The 24121-nt window shown below is 39.0% G+C and overlaps 1 protein-coding gene across 4 annotated transcripts; it reads right to left on the reverse strand.

The window, feature by feature from the left end:
- On the reverse strand, positions 569-22251 carry SLC17A3 (solute carrier family 17 member 3). 4 transcript variants are annotated; one of them, XM_013974116.2, is made up of 15 exons: positions 22161-22251; positions 19415-19536; positions 18748-18927; positions 13974-14185; positions 13391-13624; positions 13223-13310; positions 7902-7988; positions 4313-4431; positions 4029-4190; positions 3552-3681; positions 3313-3460; positions 2931-3021; positions 1537-1673; positions 1391-1419; positions 569-1284 (listed from the first exon to the last, which is right to left on the reverse strand). In XM_013974116.2, exons 3-13 carry the CDS (start codon positions 18821-18823, stop codon positions 1539-1541), a joined length of 1482 nt encoding a protein of 493 aa, XP_013829570.1. In that variant the 5' UTR covers positions 18824-18927; positions 19415-19536; positions 22161-22251; the 3' UTR covers positions 569-1284; positions 1391-1419; positions 1537-1538. The 4 variants fall into 4 exon arrangements, with proteins under 4 accessions (XP_013829570.1, XP_013829571.1, XP_005696822.1 ...); XM_013974117.2 differs by having other exon boundaries at positions 569-1419; positions 13502-13624; XM_005696765.3 differs by having other exon boundaries at positions 569-1419.

Below are 24121 nucleotides of genomic sequence, written 5' to 3' on the forward strand. Positions count from 1 at the left end.
AACTGACCATGTAGGCAAGTGACTCCCTTAAGAATCCATCCTTTTTCTTGCTTTCATGCTTTTGCATAAGTTGTTTTCCAACATGGGAAATCTTACCATAACCCTCCTCATTTAACATATAGATCAGGAATTACTTGCAAAAGATCTCCCCTTTGTTCTTCAGTTTAGGATTAGAACCCCTCATATGTCTCCTCTAATGACCTGTATGTTCCCCTGCTATTGTACCTAAGATAATGCACTGCCATGTATTATTATGTCTATCTTCCACATTTGAATAGGGACTGAGTCTAATTTACTCAAGTGTTCTAAGGGTTTAGATTCTAGACTATGGAAAATCTCAGTAATTGCTCTTGCTTATTCAAATGTGACCTTCTTTATCCTTGCCCTAATTTTTCACCCAGAACTAGTGTCTATAACATCAATTCTACATAAAATAACTTAATGGCTATAATCTATTCTACATGGCAAAGATCATTATGGGGAGCAACCTAGAATGTGGTTCTGGTCCCTCTGAACATGCTATGACCTACTGACACCCACAAATTATAATTAAAGAAATACTGATCTATTTCATGTTTTGAGCTTTATATATGACTTTACTGAAATCGTTGGATCCTAGAAGAAGAAATGTTACAGACTCATAGTGGGTAATTTGAGGACAGTATTAAATGAGACTATTACATAGGGCTGAGATGGTGGGAAGAAAACCATAAGATATTCCAGGGCTTGCAACATAAAGGCCAAAAAAGGTTTGAAAGGACAAGGGGAGAGAGATGTTACAAGAAAGTATGGAGAGAGTTGTTTGCTGGGAGCTGTGAACTGCAGAGGAAGGATCAGCCACCTGCAGTCTCCATGGGGAGGAACAGTAGAGATAAATACTCCTATCCTCACTCTCCTGCCTCCACTGAAAATCCAGCAGAAGGCAGGAGAGAAAGTGTGGGGTGCAAACCACACAGGTCAACCTCCTGGGGCCTGAGCAGGATGGAGGGGAGTGGAGCACACAAAGGAAGGAACACATGGACAATACTGAGCCCAACAAATATAAATCAGTATTTGTTTTTGCAAATAGGAGGAACCATTGTGTTAGTGAGGTTATTGTCCGGCATTAAGAGTTTCAAAACACTGTTTCCTGTTTAGAGATCCAAAATCTATGAATCTAGCATACTGGGTCCCGTACAGCAGCTCCTTTGAATCCATTGTTAATTCTGTGACGATGACAACTTTTTTCTTGGCTATCATTTTATTTGGATTTTCATTCATCTGGTATTTTCCTCAAAAAGAAGTCTGAGTAAAATAAAGAAATGATCTCAGATTTGAAAAGAGCTACAGCAAAGAAAATTTTTTTCTGTTTGTCCACCACTGAAGGCTTCTCATTTATGAAATAAAGTACCTAATGACTTTCCATCCAAAGTGGGGTAACTAAGAAAGAAAAATAACATAGAGTTAAAAATGTAATACTCCAACATAAAATAAAAATTAAAAAGTTTAAATAGTGCCTCTGTGGTTTTAACCATAGATGAAATCATTACTCTTTACCTTCATAAATGAGTAAGTTTTCTTTCTTTAGCCCAGTCTTGGACTTCTGCTTTTCCAAAGATAAGATAGAAGATCAGTCCTAATGTGTTAATGACAAATGACAAGGAAAAGACATTCCTCCACCCAAATTCAGGGTCCTGAGGAAACAAAAGTTCAAGTAAGTATTACCCCTTTTATTCCCTTTTCCTATGAAACTCACATTAATAGTTTAGAAGACAATGTTCACTAGTAGGTCTTTACATAGAAATTTATTTCCTAAACACAGCTTAATAATTTGATGGAAAGACTTTCAAAATGGATTCAGAATGTTCTTTATAAACCACTACAATATTGTAAAGTAATTACCCTCCAATTTAAATTAATTAATTTAAAAAAATGGACTGAGGGATTTTTACATTTAACCTCCAGAATTGCATTTGTAATTATTTATCAAAGTGCCAAACACTTTCCGTTTTGTGTGAATCATGACTCTCTATATACATATTTACATATATATACACTAATAAAATTTCTTCTCCAGTGCAAGAAGAATCTTGCAAGAAGACAACTATGGGTTTTGAAGCTAGATAGGTCTAAGAAGAATTCTGATTCTACATCCTCTCAGTGGAAAGACATATCCTATCAGATTTTAATCATCAGGAAATGAGGATATTAATACTTTATTTTCATAATTAGTGTGAAAATCAATAAATTAGATTCGGTTCAGTTCAGTTCAGTTGCTCAGTCATGTCTGACTCTTTGTGACCCCATGAATTGCAGCACGCCAGGCCTCCCTGTCCATCACCAACTCCCAGAGGTCACTCAGACTCATGTCCATCAAGTCAGCGATGCCATCCAGCCATCTCATCCTCTGTTGTCCCCTTCTCCTCCTGCCCCCAATCCCTCCCAGCATCAGAGTCTTTTCCAATGAGTCAACTCTTCTCATGAGGTGGCCAAAGTACTGGAGTTTCAGCTTTAGCATCATTTCTTCCAAAGAACACCCTTACTGTATATGAAATACCTATAATACTCCCTGCATGTATTAGACACTTAAACATATTTGCTTTAATTATCTCTTTGCTTTTGTATGGTTATGCAAATAAAAATTTCAAAGTGTTGCAGAAGACATGACAAGTTGCATATATGCATGGATTCATCATCTTCTCATAGGATATGTAAGTCACTGTGTGATTTCAAAGACTGGAAATTACCAGTGGATCACCAGGGAGTGCTTTGGTTTCAGAATGAGGTCACAAAAGAAACTGTTCTGTATTTTCCTTTGCTATGTTGATCTTCATGACGAAGTTACTCATGATTTAATTTTATTCTCCAAAATGTGAAAACGTTTCTTATGCTATTATCATTATGAGTGGATTTAGCAAAGCATTTAAGAAACCCTGACAAGAAAACTTTACCTGACTGAGAAGAAATCCACTGACAGTGGGTGCCAGGACAGCAGATATCTGTGCAAACGCCCTTGAAGCTCCCATGAGAAAACTAGAATGCCTGTGGGTGACAGGAATGTTTCAGGCTAGATCCACATTTGTTTAGCAGCATGCTTCAGCCCCAGAATACATCATATATCAATAACAATTTTGTCAAAAAGACTTGCTCTGTATATGTTCAATGAAAGGCATTGAGGCAAATCAATAAAGCCTTTCCCTCCACATACCTGAAAATGGCCACAATCATCATTGCCCATGATTTATAATTTTGCAAAGTTTGAGGCTTCCAGAAGTCTGCAGGCTAAATTTTTTTCAGAAAGTATGGAAATGAGAGTGGAGATTATAGTCCTACCTTGGAGCAATATCTAAGGCATTGATATAGACCCCTGGCTGACATAACAGGCCTAGTCCACAGGAGAGCGTCAGAAGGCTCACTGCTATGATATAGTTGGAGGCAACAAATGGCAGAACCAAAAGGAATGTTGAGGAGGGGACATTTCCTAAGGAATGAGGAACAGACAAGTTAAACAACAAACATTTTTGGATGTTGTATGCCTTTTGAATTATCAGACATTTTGGCCCTGTTCTTACCTAGAACTGTGGCAATTTTCCTCACTGTAACAAGCCTAAAATTCTTGGTCAGAAGGAAATCTGCCAGGTAACTTCCCAGGAGGCAAATGACCCAGGCAATAATGAAAGGAAGGGCAGACAGGAAACCACTCTGAAGGGAAAACACTGAGTAAACCATCATAACAAAGGCCGTGAGACCACACCTTATACAGATAAATCACTAATAATCATACTGACAACTCTGAAATCATACTTTCCTAAGTCAGTGTATGGCAAAACCAATACAGTATTGTAAAGTAAAATTTAAAAAAATTAAAAAAAAAAAGAAAAAGAAAATCAGTGGTCCCTTCCATCATACCTTCAGAAAAGCTACTCACATGACTGTTAAATTATTTCTTGGTAATTAAAGGTAAATTTTTCTAGATGATTGATTTGTGAAGACAGAGTAATTTGAGAGTCATGCAAAGAGGAAATATGGTTGGAGGGAAATATACTCACATTTTTAATATCAATGTTGAACACAGAACTAATGTAAGTTGGTGCATATATAATTATTATATTAATTAACCACTGATGGCTGAAACAGCAAACACACATGGACCAGAGAGGTAGAGATCTGACCATAGCTTTGATAGGAAGAGGCTGCTTAGTAGAGTTGACCTGAAAACAAATTTACTGATCAGAATAGTAAGATCTGAGACATGCTCACACGTTCGTAGTCACTCTGATAAATTCAGATGCTGATACAAGATCTCTGGAGAAGGTTGGAGTTTTATGTGTACCTGTTGGGCCAAGGAGGATATGATATATTCTTTCTCTGTAATGTTTATCCATGGATGAGTGACAGGGTCATCATAAACCAAAACACACCAGAGAAGAAAGCAGATACAGCCAAAACCTCCTGCAAGCAGAGATTAAATTGGTAAACTTCTGTGTGAATTTCTTTTCAATTGGGACATTTTCTGGCATGGGTCCTGGGAAAAGCTCTTGCTCATAATATCTTCTTTCTACTTCTCAAAAAATTTACATGAATATCACAGCTTTTTTAATAGGTCTAGAACCTATTATTTTACATTTATTGATTATTTGTGTGCATGAAAATCACAGACCCTAGAAATGGCATTAAACTTGATATCTCAACTTTTTAAATATTAGCTAAGGAAGACTTTAGTGAACGTAGAAGCAGTAACAGATTTTTTTTTCTTGGGCTCTGAGATCACTGCAGATGATGACTACAGTCATGAAACTGGAAGATGCTTGCTTCTTGGAAGGAAAGCTATGACAAACCTAGACAGCATATTATAAAGCAGAGACATCACTTGGCTCACAAAGGTGTGTATAGTCAAAAGCTATAAGCTTTTCCAGTAGTCAGGTACAGATGTGAGAGCTGGATCATAAAGAAGGCTGTATACCAAAGAATTGATGCTTTCAAATTGTGGTGCTGGAGAAGACTCTTGAGGGTCTCTTGGACTGTAAGGGGATTAAGCTGGTCAATCCTAAAATAAACCAACTTTCAGTATTAATTGAAAGGACTGATGCTAAAACTGAAGTTGTAATACTTTGACCACTTGATGTGCACAGCTGACTCACTGGAAAAGACCCTGATGCTAGGAAAGATTGAAAGCAAAAGTAGAAGAGATTGGCAGAGTATGAGATGATCAGATAGCATCACTGACTCAATGGACATGAACTTGAGCAAACTCCATGAGATAGTGGAGGACAGAGAAACCTGGTGTGCTGCAGTCCATGGGGTCACAAAGAATCAGACATGACTTAGCAATTGAAAAACAACAACAACAAAGGAAAACTATTTATCTACTCACAACACTTCTGATACTATCTGTGTTGGTTTTTCACACTAAGAAAGTCTCTAATTCTCTTCATACACCAAGCTAGTGTCCTACAATTTAACCCAATTCTGACAGTATCTGGCATTAGCACAGATAAGGACTCAGTCACATAGACTGCCCCCTACTTCAGACACTAACTGCAACTAATGAGTCCCCATATTAACTTTACTACAAATTCTGAGGTCCCTGCAACTCTCTCAGTTTGATAATTTGGTGAAATAACTCACAAAACTCGGGGAAATATTCATTTTTATTTACTGGTTTACTATAAAGGGACTTCCCTGGTGGCTCAGAAGGTAAAGTGTCTGCCTAAAATGGGGGAGACCTGGGTTCAATTCCCGGGTTGGGAAGATCTCCTGGAGAAGGAAATGGCAACCCACTCCAGTATTCTTGCCTGGAAAATCCCATGGATGGAGGAACCTGGTAGGCTACAGTCCATGGGGTCACAAAGAGTAGGACATGACTGAGCGACTTGACTTCGCTTTCACTTTATTATAAAGGACATGATAAAAGTTCATGATAAATGAACAGCTGGATGGCATGAATAGGGTGAGGTCTGGAAGGATCCTGATTGTAGAAGCTTCTGACCCTGTGGAGTTGAGCGCATTCTGCCCTCCCAGCATGTGGGTGTGTTCATCAACCGGGAAGCTCTCAGAACCCTATAGCTTAGGGATTTTAAGGAGGCTAAATCATGTAGGCATACAATGCTGTGCTTAGTTGCTCAGTCATGTCTGACTCTTTGCTATTCCATGGATTGTGGCCCACAAGGTTCCTCTGCCCATGAGGATTCTCCAGGCCAGAATAATGGAGTGGGTTGCCATGCCCTTCTCCAGGGGATCTTCCCAACCGAGGGATCAAACCCAGGTCTCCTGCATTGCAGGTGGATTCTTTACCATCTGAGCCATAACTTATTATTAATACAATCTGAAGCACCCTCTCCTCCCAGGAAGATGGAGGGTGGCGCTAAAAGTTCCAAGTCTCTAATCATGGCTTGGTCCTTCTGGTGGCCTCCATGCGGAAGCTATCCAGGAGGCCACCAAAAGTCACCTCATTAGACGAAAGATGCTCCTCTAACTCTATAGTTCATTCTGGATGGTTTCTACTGTTACTTTTAAGTTCATTAATCATTTCTTCTATTGTATCATCTGTCATTAATTCAATCCTTATAATGTAGTTTTATCTCTAGAAGTTTGATTTAGGGTTTTTTAAAAATATATTTTGCTTGTCTTAACTCCTGAACAAATAGAGTTATGTTATAATATAGTTATAATAACTATTCTTGTGTGCTAATTCTAACATTTGTGTCAATTCTGGGTTGGTTTTGATTGATTATTCTCCTTGTTATGGATTATGTTTTCCTGCTGTTGTCCATGCCTGGTAACCTATGGTTGGAGCCATTATGGAGACATTATGAACTATACTTTTTTGGGTGCTAAATATTTTTGTATTTCTATAAATATTTTTCAGCTTTGTTTTGGGATACAGTTAATTACATGGAAACACTGATCCTGTTAGGTCTATCACCATCATTTGTTAGAGAGACCCACAATAGTGTGTTCCCCGAAGCTAATTATTTCTCACTACTGAGGAAAGACATTTATGAGTATCCTGCCCAATGAGGCAAGAATTAAACTTTTTTTTCAGTCTGCTTTGTGGAAACAGGCACTATCCATGATGCTCTATAAGTACTGGGACACTATTCTTTAATCTTTTCCAGTGATTTCCATCCTCCCCAGCCCTCAGATATTGTCCTCACACATATACCCAGATCAGTGCTCTGCAGAGTATCAAGGAGGACTCTGCAGATAACCAGGGTTTTCTCTGTATGCAGGCATCTCCTATTAGGTACTCTTTCCTGTTGGCTATACCCGCCTTACTCTCTCAGGTCGCTTAGCTCCATCTTCTCAACTCTGATTTTTCTGTCTCTCACAAACCACTGCTTTTCAGGTTTGTCCCCTACTTTCTGCTAGGGCAGCAGATTTTAATCACTCTGCATTAATAATGAATCATGATGGACTTCTTTGGTGGTCCAGTGGTTGGGAATCCACCTGCCAATGCAGGGGACTCAGGTTTGATCCCTTTTGGGGGAAGATTTCATGTGCCACGGGGCACCTAAGCTTGTGTGCCACAACTACTGAAGCCTGTGCACCCTAGAACCTGTGCTCTGCCACGAGAAGCCACTGCAGTGAGAAGTTCATGCACTGCAAGTGGATAGAGAGTAGTCCCCGCTCACCACGACCAGAGCAAGCCCACATGCAGCAACGAAGATCCAGCACAGCCAAAATTAATTAATTAAAGGTTTAAAAAAATGCATCATGGCAGTTTAACAGCATCATAGGCAGGAGGACTTCCAAATTCTTTGATGGTGTAGGTTCATTCTTCCCAGCTATTACATTAAGACATTTTGTTTTACTAGGATCTTTCTGTCTTGACTCATTTCTTCCAGAAAAGTACACACAGTTGGATATCAGAAGAGTCACTCTAGATATGAAAACCTGGGCGTGGGGAGATAGTAGCTTACCAAATATATAGAAGACAGAAGGCCACCCGAGGGTTTGACTGATGATGCCACCCAGCAGGATGGCGATGCAGGTACCCAGCAGCAGTCCTGCAAAGAGAGAATAAGGCTGTGGGGGCTGGGCTGGCACCCGCTAGGTGCCTACAGGACAGGTGACATACTAGAGAGCACTATCACCATAAAGAGATGAGCATGGTAGAATATATATATGAACTTCAAATTTTGATTGAGTTCATAGGTTCTCCTAAAGACCCATTTTTCTGGCAGTTCCCTAGTATCACTGTGGATGACAACCATGCTTCCTTTTATGCTATTTTAATTTTTAATTGCACAATTCATATAACATATATGCTTATTGTAAAAGTAAATTACCACAAAGAACCAAATGCTCCTCCAATCCGTTTCTACTCTTTTCTCTAATGTTAACCAGGAGCTACAATTTATTACATGATGTATAACTGCATACTTTTCTTCTCTGTACACATATATAATATATATTGATATGTACATGTTGCTTTGTAAATGCATTTATGGAATATGTAGACAGCAAGTTAGATACATTTGCCTATTAATATGCTAACAACACTTTTTTATTTACATGACTTTACAGAGTATTCACATATATAGTGGGCACATTTCCCTTTTACAACTTTTTAAAAGCTAGACTATTAGGTTTTTAAAATTTCCCATATGAACATTAACATCAACTGGTCAAATTTTATATATATGTATATGAGCTATAATTAACTTTGTCGGACATAGGTACAATAATGTACCTATTGTCCTGTGACATTTATTTTTCAGTTGCAACCAGTCTTGTAAATATTTCCATGTCACTCTAGATTCTACAGCCATTGTAATTGCTGAACATAAGCTTAACTATCACTTCTGAACATAAACATAATTTATTTCCAAACAGTAAATTATCAGAAGTAGACTTGCTAAATCAAAGATTATACATTTTTTATTTTGACAGATAGTGCTGAAGTATCCTGCTAAAAGTCCATACCAAATTAAGTTGCCAACAAATACTTATTCTTTATCTCTTGACAACACTGGACATTCTCAAAATTATAATATAGTTTTCCAAGTGTGAATATAAAACAGTATACCTTTTTTCTTTTTATAGTGAAGATGAATTACTTTTCCTATGTTTGTCATTTTTTATTTCTGTGAAAAGTCTCTTCATAACCTTTTTATTTGTTTCTTTCACTTAACTTTGCCTCAATTTATAGAATCTTTATGTGTTATAAATAACTCTCTGTCATGCTGGCTGCAATTCTATTCTCCCACTTTTCACTTTGTTTATGGTATGTTTTGTAATCCAGCAGTTGTAAGTTTTCATGGGGTTCAGATCTATGAGGTTCCTCTGTAATGACTTCTAGACACTCATTTGCTTAAAAGGGCTTCCCTGATCCTTCAGTTGAAAAAAAAAAGATCACTTATGTTTTTCTTCTCATTTGGCCATGCAGTTTATTGAAGCATCTTATCTGTGTTAACTCCTTAAGCTGCTGCTGCTGTTGCTAAGTTGCGTCAGTTGTGTGAACTCTGTGAAGTCGTGAACTCTGTGCAGGTTCCCCGTCCCTGGGATTCTCCAGGCAAGAGTACTGGAGTGGGTTGCCATTTCCTTCTTCAATGCATGAAAGTGAAAAGTGAAAGTGAAGTCGCTCAGTCGTGTCCGACTCCATGGACTGCAGCCTACCAGGCTCCTCCGTCAATGGGATTTTCCAGGCAAGAGTACTGGAGTGGGTAGCCAGTGCCTTCTCCAATCTCCTTAAGCACCAATATCCAAATTTACAATTGAGGAAACAGAAACATGGAAAAGTTAATTAACCAGCCCAAGGTCATACAATTAATAAGAAGGGAAGGCAGCATTTGAAATGAGACTGCCTGACTTCAGGACACAAATCAATGAAGATGGAAATCAGTACCTTTTTCCACCACTGCATCCATCAAAGCTGCATTCTTTTCTCTAAACTCTCTGCCTTTATGCCAGTTATAATGGGGGACAGGTTACTGCATCAGTCCAAGACCTGGGCCCCTCTTGTTCTTCCCACCTGTTTGCACCCTATCTTAAATGTATTAACTCACCCCATTTTCCTTCTTACATCTCACTCTGTGTTTTAAATTGGCTTAACAAACTGCAATTATAACACCTGTTTTTTTTTTTTTTTTTTGTCTGTGAGCCTAACTGTTCCATGTCTCCTGGCTTGGTTGTGTACCTGGGACTACCACTGCATTGAGGCAATTTCCCCAGGATAGATATGCTTTATTTATTCAACATTTATGTTTCTAAGACTTATCCATGTTGTTGCATTCAGCTATTCATTTTCATTGCTGTATGATATATGATCCTTAGATTAAAGGTATATGTGCGTGTGTTTCCATTACCTATGAGACCTGCCTCAAATATGAGCTACCAAATCTGTTTAGTCTGCTTACTCTTCTTCATTAATTTATTGAACTCCTCAAGTGGTTACAAAGCTTCCTACCTATAGGTATACCTTTGTGGGCCCATTAGAAGAAAATAAAATACAGCATATTTTGTCCTAGAGGCTAGCAGTAGCTGGGCTCTTCTGCTAAGGACTTCCCCAGTGGCTCAGTTGGTAAAGAATCTGTCTGCAATGCAGGAGATCCAGGTTCGATCCCTGGGTAGGGAAGATCCCCTGGAGAAGGAAATGGCAACCTACTCCAGTATTCTTGCCTGGAGAATTCCATGGACAGAGGAGCCAGGCAGGCTACTGTCTGTGGGATCCCAAAGAATTGGACACAACTGAGTGATTAACTTTCACTTTCACTTTCTGCTAAGGACAGGTACTTTTCTGAAAGTCCTCTTCCAATCTCAAGAGCTGAGTGATGCTGTCCTTAGTGCAGCCTACTAGGGAGCCCTAGCATGAGTGGAAATGGTAGTTTCTCTGAGAATCACTGAAGTAGCCAGGTAGGTTCAGTTCACCCCACCTGATGATGGGTTCCTCCAGGGACTTGTAGTCTGGGCCTCCCAGACAACCATAAGTTCTGTGTTCCCAGAACCAGGTTCTGGAGGCCATCTACCTGGGGCTGCTAAGATTCCCCAAAGCCAAAGACAAGGGAGACTCTAGAACTTGCAGTCTTGTACGTTTCCAAGATTCCTCTAGACACTCAGCTGACCTATTCCAGGTGCTCTGTCCCTATTTAACAGGAAATGAGAAGAAAAGGAGTTGCCACTTTTATAAGGTCACTGCCTTCATTCCAGTTTTTAAAATTTTCTTTCATGCTTTCCAACTCCTGAATTTCTTGTACTGTATTCTGGAACAATATCTCGATATTTGCCCAGTTCACTGATAAGATGGCCTTATCCTCATATAGGTATTCAGATCTCTCATTTCAATTAAAAAATACTAGCAGTAATATTTTTAATTAACAACTATTCTTTTTAAGTGAATGTCATGTACACATATCCACCTGGGTCTCTCTGATATTATTCATTAATTATTTAAAATCTCTTTTTCATTTGGATTAATTGCAGTTTTTGAGTTTGGTTTCTCTCTTTCACTCTCTTGATTTTCTCCAAGTTTTTGGATTTAGGAAGACCATTCCTTATTTATATTGAGGACATCACTTAGTCAGCTATGATAACCAAAGTGAATCTCCCTAGTCTAAACTGGAGCCTCCACTCCCCTACCAGTGGATGTGAGCTCTGATGACAAAGATTAAACCTCTGGAGTTGTGAAGGGCTCTTGAAAGGCATAAGGTCAGGCGGGTGTGTATGTGTGTGTACATGGCTTGTTGTCTGTACTTGAAGAGTCCTTGGCTCTCTAACTCAGCACTCATACTTTGGCCATCTACAATGTGTTAGAGATGTCCATCACCAAAGGTTGTATATTGTCACCCTGCTTATTTAACTTATATGCAGAGTACATCATGTGAAAGGCCAGGCTGGATGAAGCATAAGCCGCAATCAAGATCGCTGGGAGAGATATCAACAACTTCAGATATGCAGATGACACCACCCTTATGGCAGAAAGTGAAGAAGAACTAAACAGCCTCTTGATGAAAGTGAAAGAGGAGAGTGAATAAGCTGGCTTTAAACTCAACATTCAAAAAACTAAGATCATGGAATCTGGTCCCATCATTTCATGGCAAATAGATGGGGAAACAGTGGAAACAGTGACAGACTTTCTTTTCTCGCACTCTAAAATCACTGCAGATGGTGACTGCAGCCATGAAATTAAAAGATGCTTGCTCCTTGGAAGAAAAGTTATGACTAACCTAGCATATTAAAGAGCAGAGACATTTCTTTGCTGACAAAGGTCTGTATAGTCAAAGTTATGGTTTTTCCAGTAGTCATGTACAGATGTGAGAGTTGTACCATAAAGAAAGCTGAGCACCAAAGACTTTATGCTTTTGAACTGTGGTGTTGGAGGACTCCCTTGGACTGAAAGGAGATCCAACCAGTCAATCCTAAAGGAAATCAGTCCTGAATATTCATTGGAAGGACTGATGCTGAAGCTGAAACTCCAATACTTTGGCCACCTGTTGCGAAGAACTGACTCATTTGAAAAGACCTGATGCTGGGAGAGACTGAAGGCAGGAGGAGAAGGGGACAATAGAGGATGAAACTGGTTGGATGGCATCACTGACTCGATGGACATGAGTTTGGGCAAGCTCTGGGAATTGGTGATGGGTAGGGAAGCCTGGCATGCTGTAGTTCATAAGGTCTCAAAGAGTCAGACACAACTGAGTGACTGAACTGAACTGAATGTGTTAGCCATACTGTTTCCATTTTCCATTACTCCTCAGTGTAACTGAAATTTCTTCCTCTGGAGTTTTCATTCCAGGCACACTGTCCAGGTAGATCATTATCAGAAAGTTGTTCTCAGGACAACTGAGAGCAATTCCAAAGAAGATTAAGTTGGATCCATGCCTTACACTCAACCCAGTATGTCAGAAATTTAAATATAAAAAAAATTAAAACCATGCATAGTCAATAAAAACCATGGTTGGATGCTTTTGTAGCATTTCCAACTATGAGTCAAAGTCTCAAAACCATAAAATAAAAGAATGATCAATTTGACAACATCAAAATGCATTTTTGAAAAATGGCAAAAATCATTAGAAGCAATATCAAATCACAAATGACAGCCTGGGGAAAATAACTGAAAGTCATGTCAGAGACAAAGGACCCATCCCCCTAATTTATAAATAATTGATCAACATTAAGCAGAAAACAAAGAATCTTGTAATGAAAAAAAAAAGTGGTCAAAAAACAAAAAAGCCAAACTGTCAAAGAACTCAGTGAAAGAATGTTGGATTGTAGTGGACTTGTTTCAGTTATATGTTTTTACCTGATACGGCAATGCCACAGAGTCGACTTCGTTCATGTGGAGGACTCCATCTTTCCCAGATTGCAAACTGACCCCCATATCCTAACCCCTGAAATAAAAATAGAGTTGTTGATATGTGGTCCCACAGAGAAATTCATATTCAGTCATATTTATAAAATATCTGGGTACCAGGCTTATGCCCTGAAGTATTCGAGTTGCAATGAGGAAAACTAGTCCAAAGTCAGCTGCCAGAGGGGTGAAAAGAACAAGAAGTGAGGATCCAAGCAGAGCAGCACCAACCACTCGCTTTGTTCCTACTCTTCCAGCCAGGTATCCACTGGGAGCCAGTGTCAGAATCATGCCATAGTTGATAGCACTAAAGATGATGCCCTGGATTTGAGGGTTCCAATCATACACAGGGGCCTTAAAGAAAAAGACAATGCTTTGGTAAGCCATGCATAGGAAGGCCCTTTCATAACTTAAGAAGCTTCTTTAGATTTTTCACTTACAAATCACAGTTTCCTCAATTAAAACTTTTTAACATATAAATTCTAGAAAAATATAGGGAGGGAGGTGGGGTGGGAGGGGGTTCAGGAGGGGAACACATGTCCACTCATGGCTGATTCATGTCAATGTATGGCAAAACCCACTACAATATTGTAAAGTAATTAGCTTCCAATTAAAATAAATAAACTTTTCAAAAATTCTAGAAAAATAAACATTGAAATGAACAGCAAAAACAAAAACATAACTTGAATCTTTCATTGCTTACCCTTGCAGGAAGACTCTTTGGGGAATTATTTGGATCACCAAAGGAATCAACAGGCAACCCCTCAGTAGAGTCATTAAATGAGGGCTGATGACTTGTGTTGTTGACCATAGCAACCATGGTGATATTCATGATAATATTTTGTGCCATTATTATGAAATTGCAGAGATGTACGATGAAGGCTATTCCATAGCGAGTGGAACAAATGCTAGGAGCTAGAAATATTAAGACAGTGTATTAGCACTTTCCTTATCGAACCTTTATTTACTTTTCACAAGTTAAAATACAGAAAGGTATCTCCTGATGATTCAGATGCAATTCTATTGGCTTTGGGAAAGAAAGATTACAAAAGAAGGAAACCATTGAGTTGAGTCAAAGGATGTTTTATACCACAGTTTTATAGACCCTGACTTGTTCTGGGGAGTTCTGTTCTTCTTGCAATTTTGTCTTTCCAATTCTTAGGTTATTGTAGTCTATGGCTGATGAAATTACTCATAGTTAAATATATAAAGATATGATATATATCAAAAATATATACATAAAAATAAAATATGTATATGTATATATATTTAAATTATATAATTTATAAGTACTAAATTTTATACATATATACATAGATAATGGAGAAGGCAATGGCAACCCACTCCAGTACTCTTGCTTGGAAAATCCCATGGATGGAGGAGCCTGGTAGGCTGCAGTCCATGGGGTTGCTGGGGGTCAGACACGACTGAGAGACTTCACTTTCACTTTTCACTTTCATGCACTGGAGAAGGAAATGGCAACCCACTCCAGGGTTCTTGCCTGGAGAATCCCAGGGACAGGGAAGCCTGGTGGGCTGCCGTCTATGGGGTCGCACAGAGTCAGACATGACTGAAGTGACTTAGCAGCAGCAGCAGCATACATAGGTAATGTAAATTTTAAAATACTGAACAAGTTGTTCACTGGTGTAGATTTATTATTCTTCTCATATGTCTTAGTGAGGGCAAACTTTCACTTAAATTTTGAAATTAAACCTGTAAGTTTTCTCATTAGAAAAAAATTGACACCCACAAACTATGAAAAAAATAGTAAAAAAATAACAGAAAAAGAAATGAGCACAAAATTAAAATAATCTGTTTTTGTACTTTCAGGAAAGATGGCTATTGCCAGGAAGAAAGTATTGCAACAATCCAGAAGAGAAGTGAAGAAGTGTGGACTAGGTTGGCAACTGTAGAAGAACTGAGATATGATAAGATCCCAGACAGATTCCAGTAGGTGAGTAACTGAATCTTGGTTTCAAGTTTACAGATTGGGGGAGGAGCATTGGAGCGATTCTTATTCTAAACAGCAGGAAGAATGGAGTTGGCTGTTCACTGAGGAAGAGATCTGTGGAAAAAGGTTTGAGGCAGTGGAGTGATAAAGAACTTATTATTGGACAGTTAAGACAAGGATGCCTTTTAAGCACTCAGAAGATGCTGAGAACGTTGTTGGATATAAAACTCAAGAGTTTAGGAGAGATGTAGAGACTGAGGCATGACACTGGGATTTAATAATCTACAGATAGTACTTGAAGCCATGATATTTAGAAAATGAGAATAAATAGAGAAGATAACCAAGGACTGACTCTAGGGTTCTCCAACACTTGGAGGTTGGATAAATGGGGAGAAACTGGCAATAGAAACTGAAAAAGAAGGGTAGATGGGATAGGTGAAAACCAGGGAGAATGTGGTGACCTCAAAGCCAAGGCGTAAGGGGCTACAGCTAGGAGGGAGTCAGAAGGTATGTCAGATGTCTCTGGTAGGTTATGTAACATGATGACTGAGAATTAACTCATTTAACCCTCACAACAATCCTATGAGGCAGCTACTGCTATTGTTTTACGGGTGCAGAGAGGTCAGCTAACAGAATAGCTCAGGTGTCTATGCTCTTATCCACTGTGCTGCCTGCATATGGTGGCTCCTATTCTGTCCCAGATGATTCCATGAGAATACCTTTGCCACAAGCCCAGTGCCCTACGGGGTTTGTAGGTGTAGGAGAGGAGGATAATACTATGCATCATCAACTAGTCTTCAAAACTTCAAGAAAAGAAGTGCCTTGAGGTTTACAAAAGAGCCTTTCCCTCAAGGCTATACTCTCTTAAGTGGAGTACTAATCTTTGTACTGAATGGAGGGAAGGAGGAAGAATTTGGAAGAAACTGGAAAACACACTGTAATTAGAATGAGGAGTTCAAAAATAATATCTTTGTAAAGTTATCCTTTTTCAGGAATGGATGATGATTTCCAGTGTCAATCAGATCAGCTAATAATTTATCAGTTCTTGTGGCCTCTGATTTCTCCAATGTACTTTGGGATCATAGAGGCCAAAGGCTATAAAAAGGGATTATCAGCAAACCAGATGACTAATGCTTCACAAATGGGTGAAGACCCACCTCATGTGATTGCTGAAAGATCCTCTAGAGAGTATATTTAAAAGGCTTAGTCTGCTGCTTGCTGCATATTAAGTTACAGGCAGCACAGTGGATAAGAGCATAGACACCTGAGCTATTCTGTTAGCTGACCTCTCTGCACCCGTTAAACAATAGCAGCAGCTGCCTCATAGGATTGTGTGAGGGTTAAATGAGTTAATTCTCAGTCATCATGTTACATACCCTACCAGAAACATCTGACATACCTTCTGACTCCCTCCTAAGTTTAAGTGTTCCCTACAGGTTACTACAGGTTTGCCTAGTGGCTCAGACGGTAAAGCATCTGTCTACAATGCAGGAGACCTGGGTTTGATCCCTGGGTCAGGAAGATTCCCTGGAGAAAGAAATGGCAACCCACTCCAGTTCTTTTGCCTAGAAAATCACATGGATGGAGTAGCCTGGTGCGTTCATGGGGTCGTAAAGAGTCAGACACGACTGAGCCACTTCACTTCACTTCACAGGCTACTATATGTATTCCAAATCTCTGTGTCTTTTTGACTGCCCTGAGCAGTTTTCAGAATTTTAGTTCCCTGGTCAAGGATCAAACCCAGGTCCCCTACAGTAGAAGTTCAGAGTCTTAACCTCTGGACTGCCAGGGAATTCCCACTATATGTGTCCTTAAAAATGGTTTCCTGTGTCTAGTGTAAATATATGAAAAATAATGTTAGTGCAACATCTCATGTGTTAAATTTTTAAAAGTCAGTATATAATACAAAAATACTGCATTTGGTCAAATTTACTTAAGGTGCATCATTTTTGCTCCACTAAGAATCAACTGATCGACTAATCAACAAATCAAACTTAATAGATCCAAAACTAAATTCCTATGTTTCCCCTCCCAATCCTGCTCCACCCAAATTGCTTTTCAACTCAGCTGACAGAAATACCATCCTTCCAAATACTTTACAATTTATCCTTGATTTTTCTTCCATAGCCTACATCTCATCTACCTAGAACAGAGTGTTGTCTTTACATTCAAAATGTATGTAGAATTCTACAGCATTTGCAGTGCTCTAGTTATACCATAAATTTGGTCACACCCTTTCCTGCTCAGAATTCTCTATATGGCCTCATTTTGTTCAGATTAAAAACTAAGGTCTCTATAATGGCCAATGGAAATGAAATATTTGTAACCATTACTTCAGATTTGCATTTTTCTTAGGGAAAAGGCCTGAGGAAGTACTAATTCCAACTGTAGACAAGTGTCATGTTAAAGGATATCATGAAATGTATATATACATGTACTGGAAAGGAAAATGGCAACCCCCTCCAGTATTCTTGCCTGGGAAATCCCATGGACAGAGAAGCCGGGTGGGCTACAGTCCATGGCGTCACAAAAGAGTCAGATGTGACTTAGTGACTAAACAACAACAACATATATGTGTGTATGTGTGTACACACACACATACATACAGATATGTTATATATAATATATACAATGTTATATCTATGTAACTACATCTATCAGTTAATCTGTGTATATGACGTGCTAAGTCGCTTCAGTTGTGTCTGACTCTTTGCGACCCCATGGACCATAGCCCACCAGGCTCCTCTGTCCACAGGATTCTCCAGGCAAGAATATTGGAATGGGTTGCTATGCCCTTGTCCAGGGAATCTTCCCAACCCAGGGACTGAACCCACAGCTCCTGTGGCTTCTGCATTGCAGGAGGATTCTTTACCGCTGACTCACTGGGATAGGTAAGAGAAAAAAAAAGCAGCTACACAACTTAAATATATAACCCCAGGAAGAAGTCTCAGGTAAAAAATACTTTCTCTATTCGATATACAGGGAAAATAATATGTATCCTTTAAGAATAATGAATATAAGACAAACAGAAACATGTGTGGTCCAAAATACACAACATAATATATACATCACAGAATTATGTAAAATATACATATAAAGAGAGACAATAAAAAATCACAGTGGTTGAATTAAGCTTATAAATTTTTTCATTTCTTGATTTTTTTAAGGTTTCTGTAATTTTTAAAATTTTCCTAATTAAGCAATGAATATGCTTATAATATTACATGCAGTAACAAGCAGAGTACACAACACTGCAATGTACAATGTATAGACAATTTAGTAGCAATTATCAAGAATGTAAATGCATATGGATTAAGATTAGAAGGTAATCATCAAAAGTAAAGTACTTTTTTAGAATAGCGGTATTTATTTCTTTCATTTTGCAAAGGTACAATAATAGTATTGAATACTTGATTTCAAAAAAAGAATTATACAACTTAAAAGATACAAATTCATTTCTTTGCATTACAACATTGTAAAAATCCACCATAAAATCCTAAAACCACCTAGTCGAGACTGAGTTTACCTTTCCTAGGACTGAGCTTCTCATCCCCTTGTATATCTTGAGAGTTCTTCCCTGCTGTGGGACTCAACTCTGTCATAGTGGTAACTGTGTTCTTCTCTTCTGATGTCTGTTTTTCACCTCTTACGGTGATGGAGTGTGATCCAGTATATCAGGCATGAGAAAAGTGACTCCTTTAAAACACTTAAAAAGTGGGCAACAAAAAAAATTAAATAAAAATAAAAAGTGGGCAACAGGCAAACAAAAGCTGGTGGGAGTCACTTGGAGTCAAGTAGTCCACCTGACCAGGAGCCTCTCTCCTATCTAGCTACCCCTTCGGCAAGGTAGGGCAGACCAAAGTAACCTAACTCTAATTCACATCTGGCTTTAACCTGTGATCAGAAGCAGCTTTGTTTCAGGAAGAATCTCAAGCTCTAGAATCAGAGGACCTCTGATACTTCTTAACTTTGCAATAGCAGATGAATTAATAGAGACTGTTCCTTTATCTGCCTCTGTTCCTTTATCTGTCAAACTACTATGATGAATTTCATTAAATATTACTGACTACCAAAAAAACAAGTTGGGCCATTCCACCTGGGTTGGGTAGAAGTGGATCACCTACTCTTGGCTCAATACAATGGGTATACGTAAGGTTTGGAACTGTTTATTATTTAAGATCTGGAGTACTCACCATGTGCCAATTTCAGAGTGGTAGATTTGGATCTTGGCATTCCTTAGTTCATATCCAGGCTTGTGAGTTACCTAATGCGCCAAGTGTTACCAGGAGCAAATTTGTGTATTTCAGTTTCCCATCTGTTGTTAATAACAATGACAACAACAACAGTGTAGCTGCAGCACCTTCATCAAGGATTTATACAGATTCAATGGACTGCACATGGTTGCTACGTGGTTTATTGCCATCATTGCTGGAGTTTATTTCACTCAGCATAATTATTTTGAGTTTCATCTATGCTGCCCATATTAATACTTCATTCCTTTTTATTGCTGAGCAATACTTCATGGCATGGTTATACCACAATTTGTTTATCCACTCACCTTTTGATGAAAAATTGCATTATTTGCAGTTTGTGGCCATTAAAAATAAAGCTGCCATGAACATTCAAGCACAGGTCTTTGTTTAGACATGTGCTTTCATTTCTCTTAAATACCTGTAAGTAGAATGGCTGGGTCATATGACAAATATATGTTTAAGTTTTTAAGAAAATGATAGATTACTTTTCAAAGTGGTTGTACCATTTTACATCCTCACTAACAGTGTATGAGAGAGTTCCAGATCCTCTACATACTGAACAGTTTGGTGTGGTCAGTCTTTTTAATTTTAGACATTCTGAAAGATGTGTAGTAATATCTCATCATGGTTTAATTTTTATTTCTCTAATGAGGTGGAGCATCTTTCTATGTGTTCATTTGCTATCCATATATCTTCTTTAGAGAGGTATCTCTTCAAATCTTGGCATGAGGCATTCTAATTCCCTGGTGTTGCCAGGACTTTTTAAAAAAATAGACCTTTTACATCTGAAACTAACAATATTGTAAACCAACTATACTTCAATTTTACAAAATAGGCCTTATACACATAGGTTAACTGCCCTGATTTTAAGCACAAATATTGTTTGGGAAATTCTTGACTAAATAATAAATATGTGGCCAGATGCATTGTCTTGTACAACCTGGCAATGATTAACAAGCATATGTTGTTTTTATTAACAACTTTTCCCCATGTGTGATATTTATTCTTACTTCCATGTTCTGCTGTGATGTCAATGTAACTCTGTGGTTATGAGACTTTACCATCCCCCCACTCTAAGACTATTTGGACTGGAACATTCTGAATGTCAGATTACTTCCAGTTTTCTACTATCTCTATTCCAGACAACAAGGCATGCCTTGTCTTGGAAACCAGAGTGTCCAGTCCCAGCAGATGTGACCATATACATGGAGATAATTCTCCCAGGAGATTTTATAAGCATTCACTCACACAGCTAAACAGGTGGCTAAGCATAGAGAGCAAGTAGAGATCCACATACGGGAAAGCTCCGAGAACATTTGACTATCAAGGGAGTATCTGAATTTCAGGAAAGCTTAGTGACCTCAAGAAAGTTTTCTGGCTGGATGCCCTGGCAGTGAAGTTGCCAGGATAATTTCACTCCCATTAGCCTCCAAGGCCTAGGGGTATGCAAAAGAAAGTACATATATATCATATGTGTTTTCTATTTATATATGTGTTTACACCCACATGTACACTCACACATATTTTTTAACAGCTACCTTATTTCCCATTATTGGTCGAGAAAACCCTGTTGGTTGCCTGAATCAGAGAAAATATGGCATCGTGAGATGTTTCTGGTTTGAAGTCATGTTCACAGGGAATCATTCTGAGGTTTATCTTCCTGCAGAGCCCCCTGGGCTCTGGGGTGTTCTAGCAATAGCACCCTGTCTACACATCTGAGAGGCCACAATGACCACCAAAAACTTGTAACTTCTACATCCCTGCCTTGAGGATTCTCCCTGTTCACCTCCTTCCAACTATTCTCAACCCACCTACCATTTTCTGGTGGCCTTGGTGACCATTCCATTGCCTCTTCTATCCCCAACCATTTTTGTTTGGTTAAATTTCACACCATCTCACTGGTTCTGACTCAGCATTCCTCTAGATGCTGTCTTAGACCACAGTCAGCCCCAGCTCTGTCTTGTGTCAAAGTCCTGGACCCTAATTGATCTGGGTAGGAAACTAAGGCAATGAACTTGATTACAAAATGCTGGAGTCCTTCAGGACACTGGGAATAGCCCTGTTGCTGCTGTGAATCTGCCCAAGAGAAAAATCCTGCACAACCTTAATGGGGGTGGGAGGGAATGACTCTTCATGTAAGAGATGGTGATGCGGTTGCTAATGCTTTCTTATGTGGACTGTTCTTTCACAACCACTTTATAGCTCTTCCTGTGTGTCCCATCAGCTGTTGCGACAACAGAAATTATGATAACCACAGTTATTAACTATTAATCCAGGCAGTTCACATCAATACCAGATGGAGATATTATTGACCCTCTTCATCCAGCTCATCCCATTGGTAAATGAAAGCGCTGATGTTTGTTCACAAGCCCCCAAATTGAATTCCCAAATCTCAGCCTTTAAACATTTCACTAGAGCACCTGTTTCTTGGAAAGGTCTTCCACAGTTGGCATTTTCTCAAAGTTTTGGGTTATCAGGCACAAAACTTCAGCTTCCTGCTTCTACCTCTCTTCTATCCACGTTATTAAGGAGATGGGGCTTTTATATCTTCACTCACTTTTTTTTTTTAATCAATATGAGAAAACCTGAGACTTCGGGGTATACAAAAATTGTCAAAAATATACAACTGTTACACAGAAAGGACCCTTTGAGGTCTTTCACAGCAACACCAAGATAAGTGACTTACCGATTTAGTGTCTGAGGAAGGACTTCAATTTAGAACCTGCTCTCCCTTCAAGCTCTCACCCTCTACAACTTTGCCTGCAAGGAGCTGCAGATGCTTTGCCACCTTGGAGCTTGACTCAGTAATCATTAATAAGATTCATCAAACTAGAAGCTAAATGAGAAGGCGTCTTGCCAAGTGGCCTTTGGGGAAATGTGTCTTGAATATTCGGAATCTGAACCTCCTCTGCACTTTCACCTGCTTATCCACTGATGTGAGATTCTTGACCTTTCTCCTTGGGTTCAGTTCAGTTCAGTTAAGTTGCTCAGTCATGTCCGACTCTTTGCGACCCCATGGACAAAAGCCTGCCAGGCCTTCCTGTCCATCATCAACTCCTGGAGTTTACTCAAACTCATGTTCATTGAGTTGGTGATGCCATCCAGCCATCTCATCCTCTGTCATCCCCTTCTCCCCCAGCCTTCAATCTTTCCCAGCATCAGGGTCTTTTCAAATGAGTCAGCTCTTCACATCAGGTGGCCAAAGTATTGGAGTTCCAGCTTCAACATCAGTCCTTCCAATGAATATTCAGGACTGATTTTTTTTAGAATGGACTGGTTGGATCTCCTTTCAGTCCAAGGGACTCTCAAGAGTCTTCTCCAACACTACAGTTCAAAAGCATCATTTCTTTGGCGGTCAGCTTTTTTTATTGTCCAACTCTCACATCCATACATGACTACTGGAAAAACCATAGCCTTGATTAGACAGACATTTGTTGGCAAAGTAATATCTGTTCTTTAATATTCTCTCTAGGTTGGTCATAACTTTTCTTCCAGAGTAAGCGTCTTTTAATTTCATGGTTTGCAGTCACCATCTGCGGTGATTTTGGAGTCCCCCAAAATAAGGTCTGCCACTGTTTCCACTGTTTCCCCATCTATTTCCCATGAAGTGATGGGACCAGATGCCATGATCTTTGTTTTCTGAAAGTTGATCTTTAAGCCAACTTTTTCACTCTCGTCTTTCCCTTTCATCAAGAGGCTGTTTAGTTCTTCACTTTCTGTCATAAGGGTGGTGTCATCTGCATATCTGAAGTTATTGATATTTCTCCCGGCAATCTTGATTCCAGCTTGTGCTTCATCCAGTCCAGCGTTTCTCATGATGTACTCTGCATAGAAGTTAAATAAGCAGGGTGACAATATACAGCCTTGACATACTCCTTTTCCTATTTGGAAACAATCTGTTGTTCCATGTCGAGGTCTAACTATTGCTTCCTGACCTGCATACAGATTTCTTAGGAGGCAGGTAAGGTGGTCTGGTATTCCCATCTCTTTCAGAATTTTCCATAGTTTATTGTGATCCACAGAGTCAAAGGCTTTGGCATAGTCAATAAAGGAGAAATAGATGCTTTTCTGGAACTCTCTTGCTTTTTCTGTGATCCAGCGGATGTTGGCAATTTGACCTCTGGTTCCTCTGCCTTTTCTAAAACCAGCTTGAACATCTGGAAGTTTACTGTTCATGTATTGTTGAAGCCTGGCTTGGAGAATTTTAAACATTACTTTACTAGCATGTGAAATGAATACAATTGTGCAGTAGTTTGAGCATTCTTTGGCATTACCTTTCTTTGAGATTGGAATGATAACTAACCTTTTCCAGTCCTGTGGCCATTGCCGAGTTTTCCAAATTTGCTGGCATATTGAGTGCAGCACTTTCACAGCATCATCTTTTAGGACTTGAAATAGCTCAACTGGAATTCCATCACCTCTACTAGTTTTGTTCAGAGTGATGCTTCCTAAGGCCCATTTGACTTCGCATTCCAGGATATCTGGCTCTAGGTGAGTGATCACACCATTGTGATTATCTGGGTCGTGAAGATCTTTTTTTTTTTTTTAATATAAATTTATTATTTTAATTGGAGGTTAATTACTTTCCAATATTGTATTGGTTTTGCCATACATCAACATGAATCCTCCAAAGGTATACACATGTTC

The sequence above is a fragment of the Capra hircus genome, chromosome 23, assembly GCF_001704415.2.
Source record: "Capra hircus breed San Clemente chromosome 23, ASM170441v1, whole genome shotgun sequence".
Lineage (NCBI taxonomy): Eukaryota > Metazoa > Chordata > Mammalia > Artiodactyla > Bovidae > Capra > Capra hircus.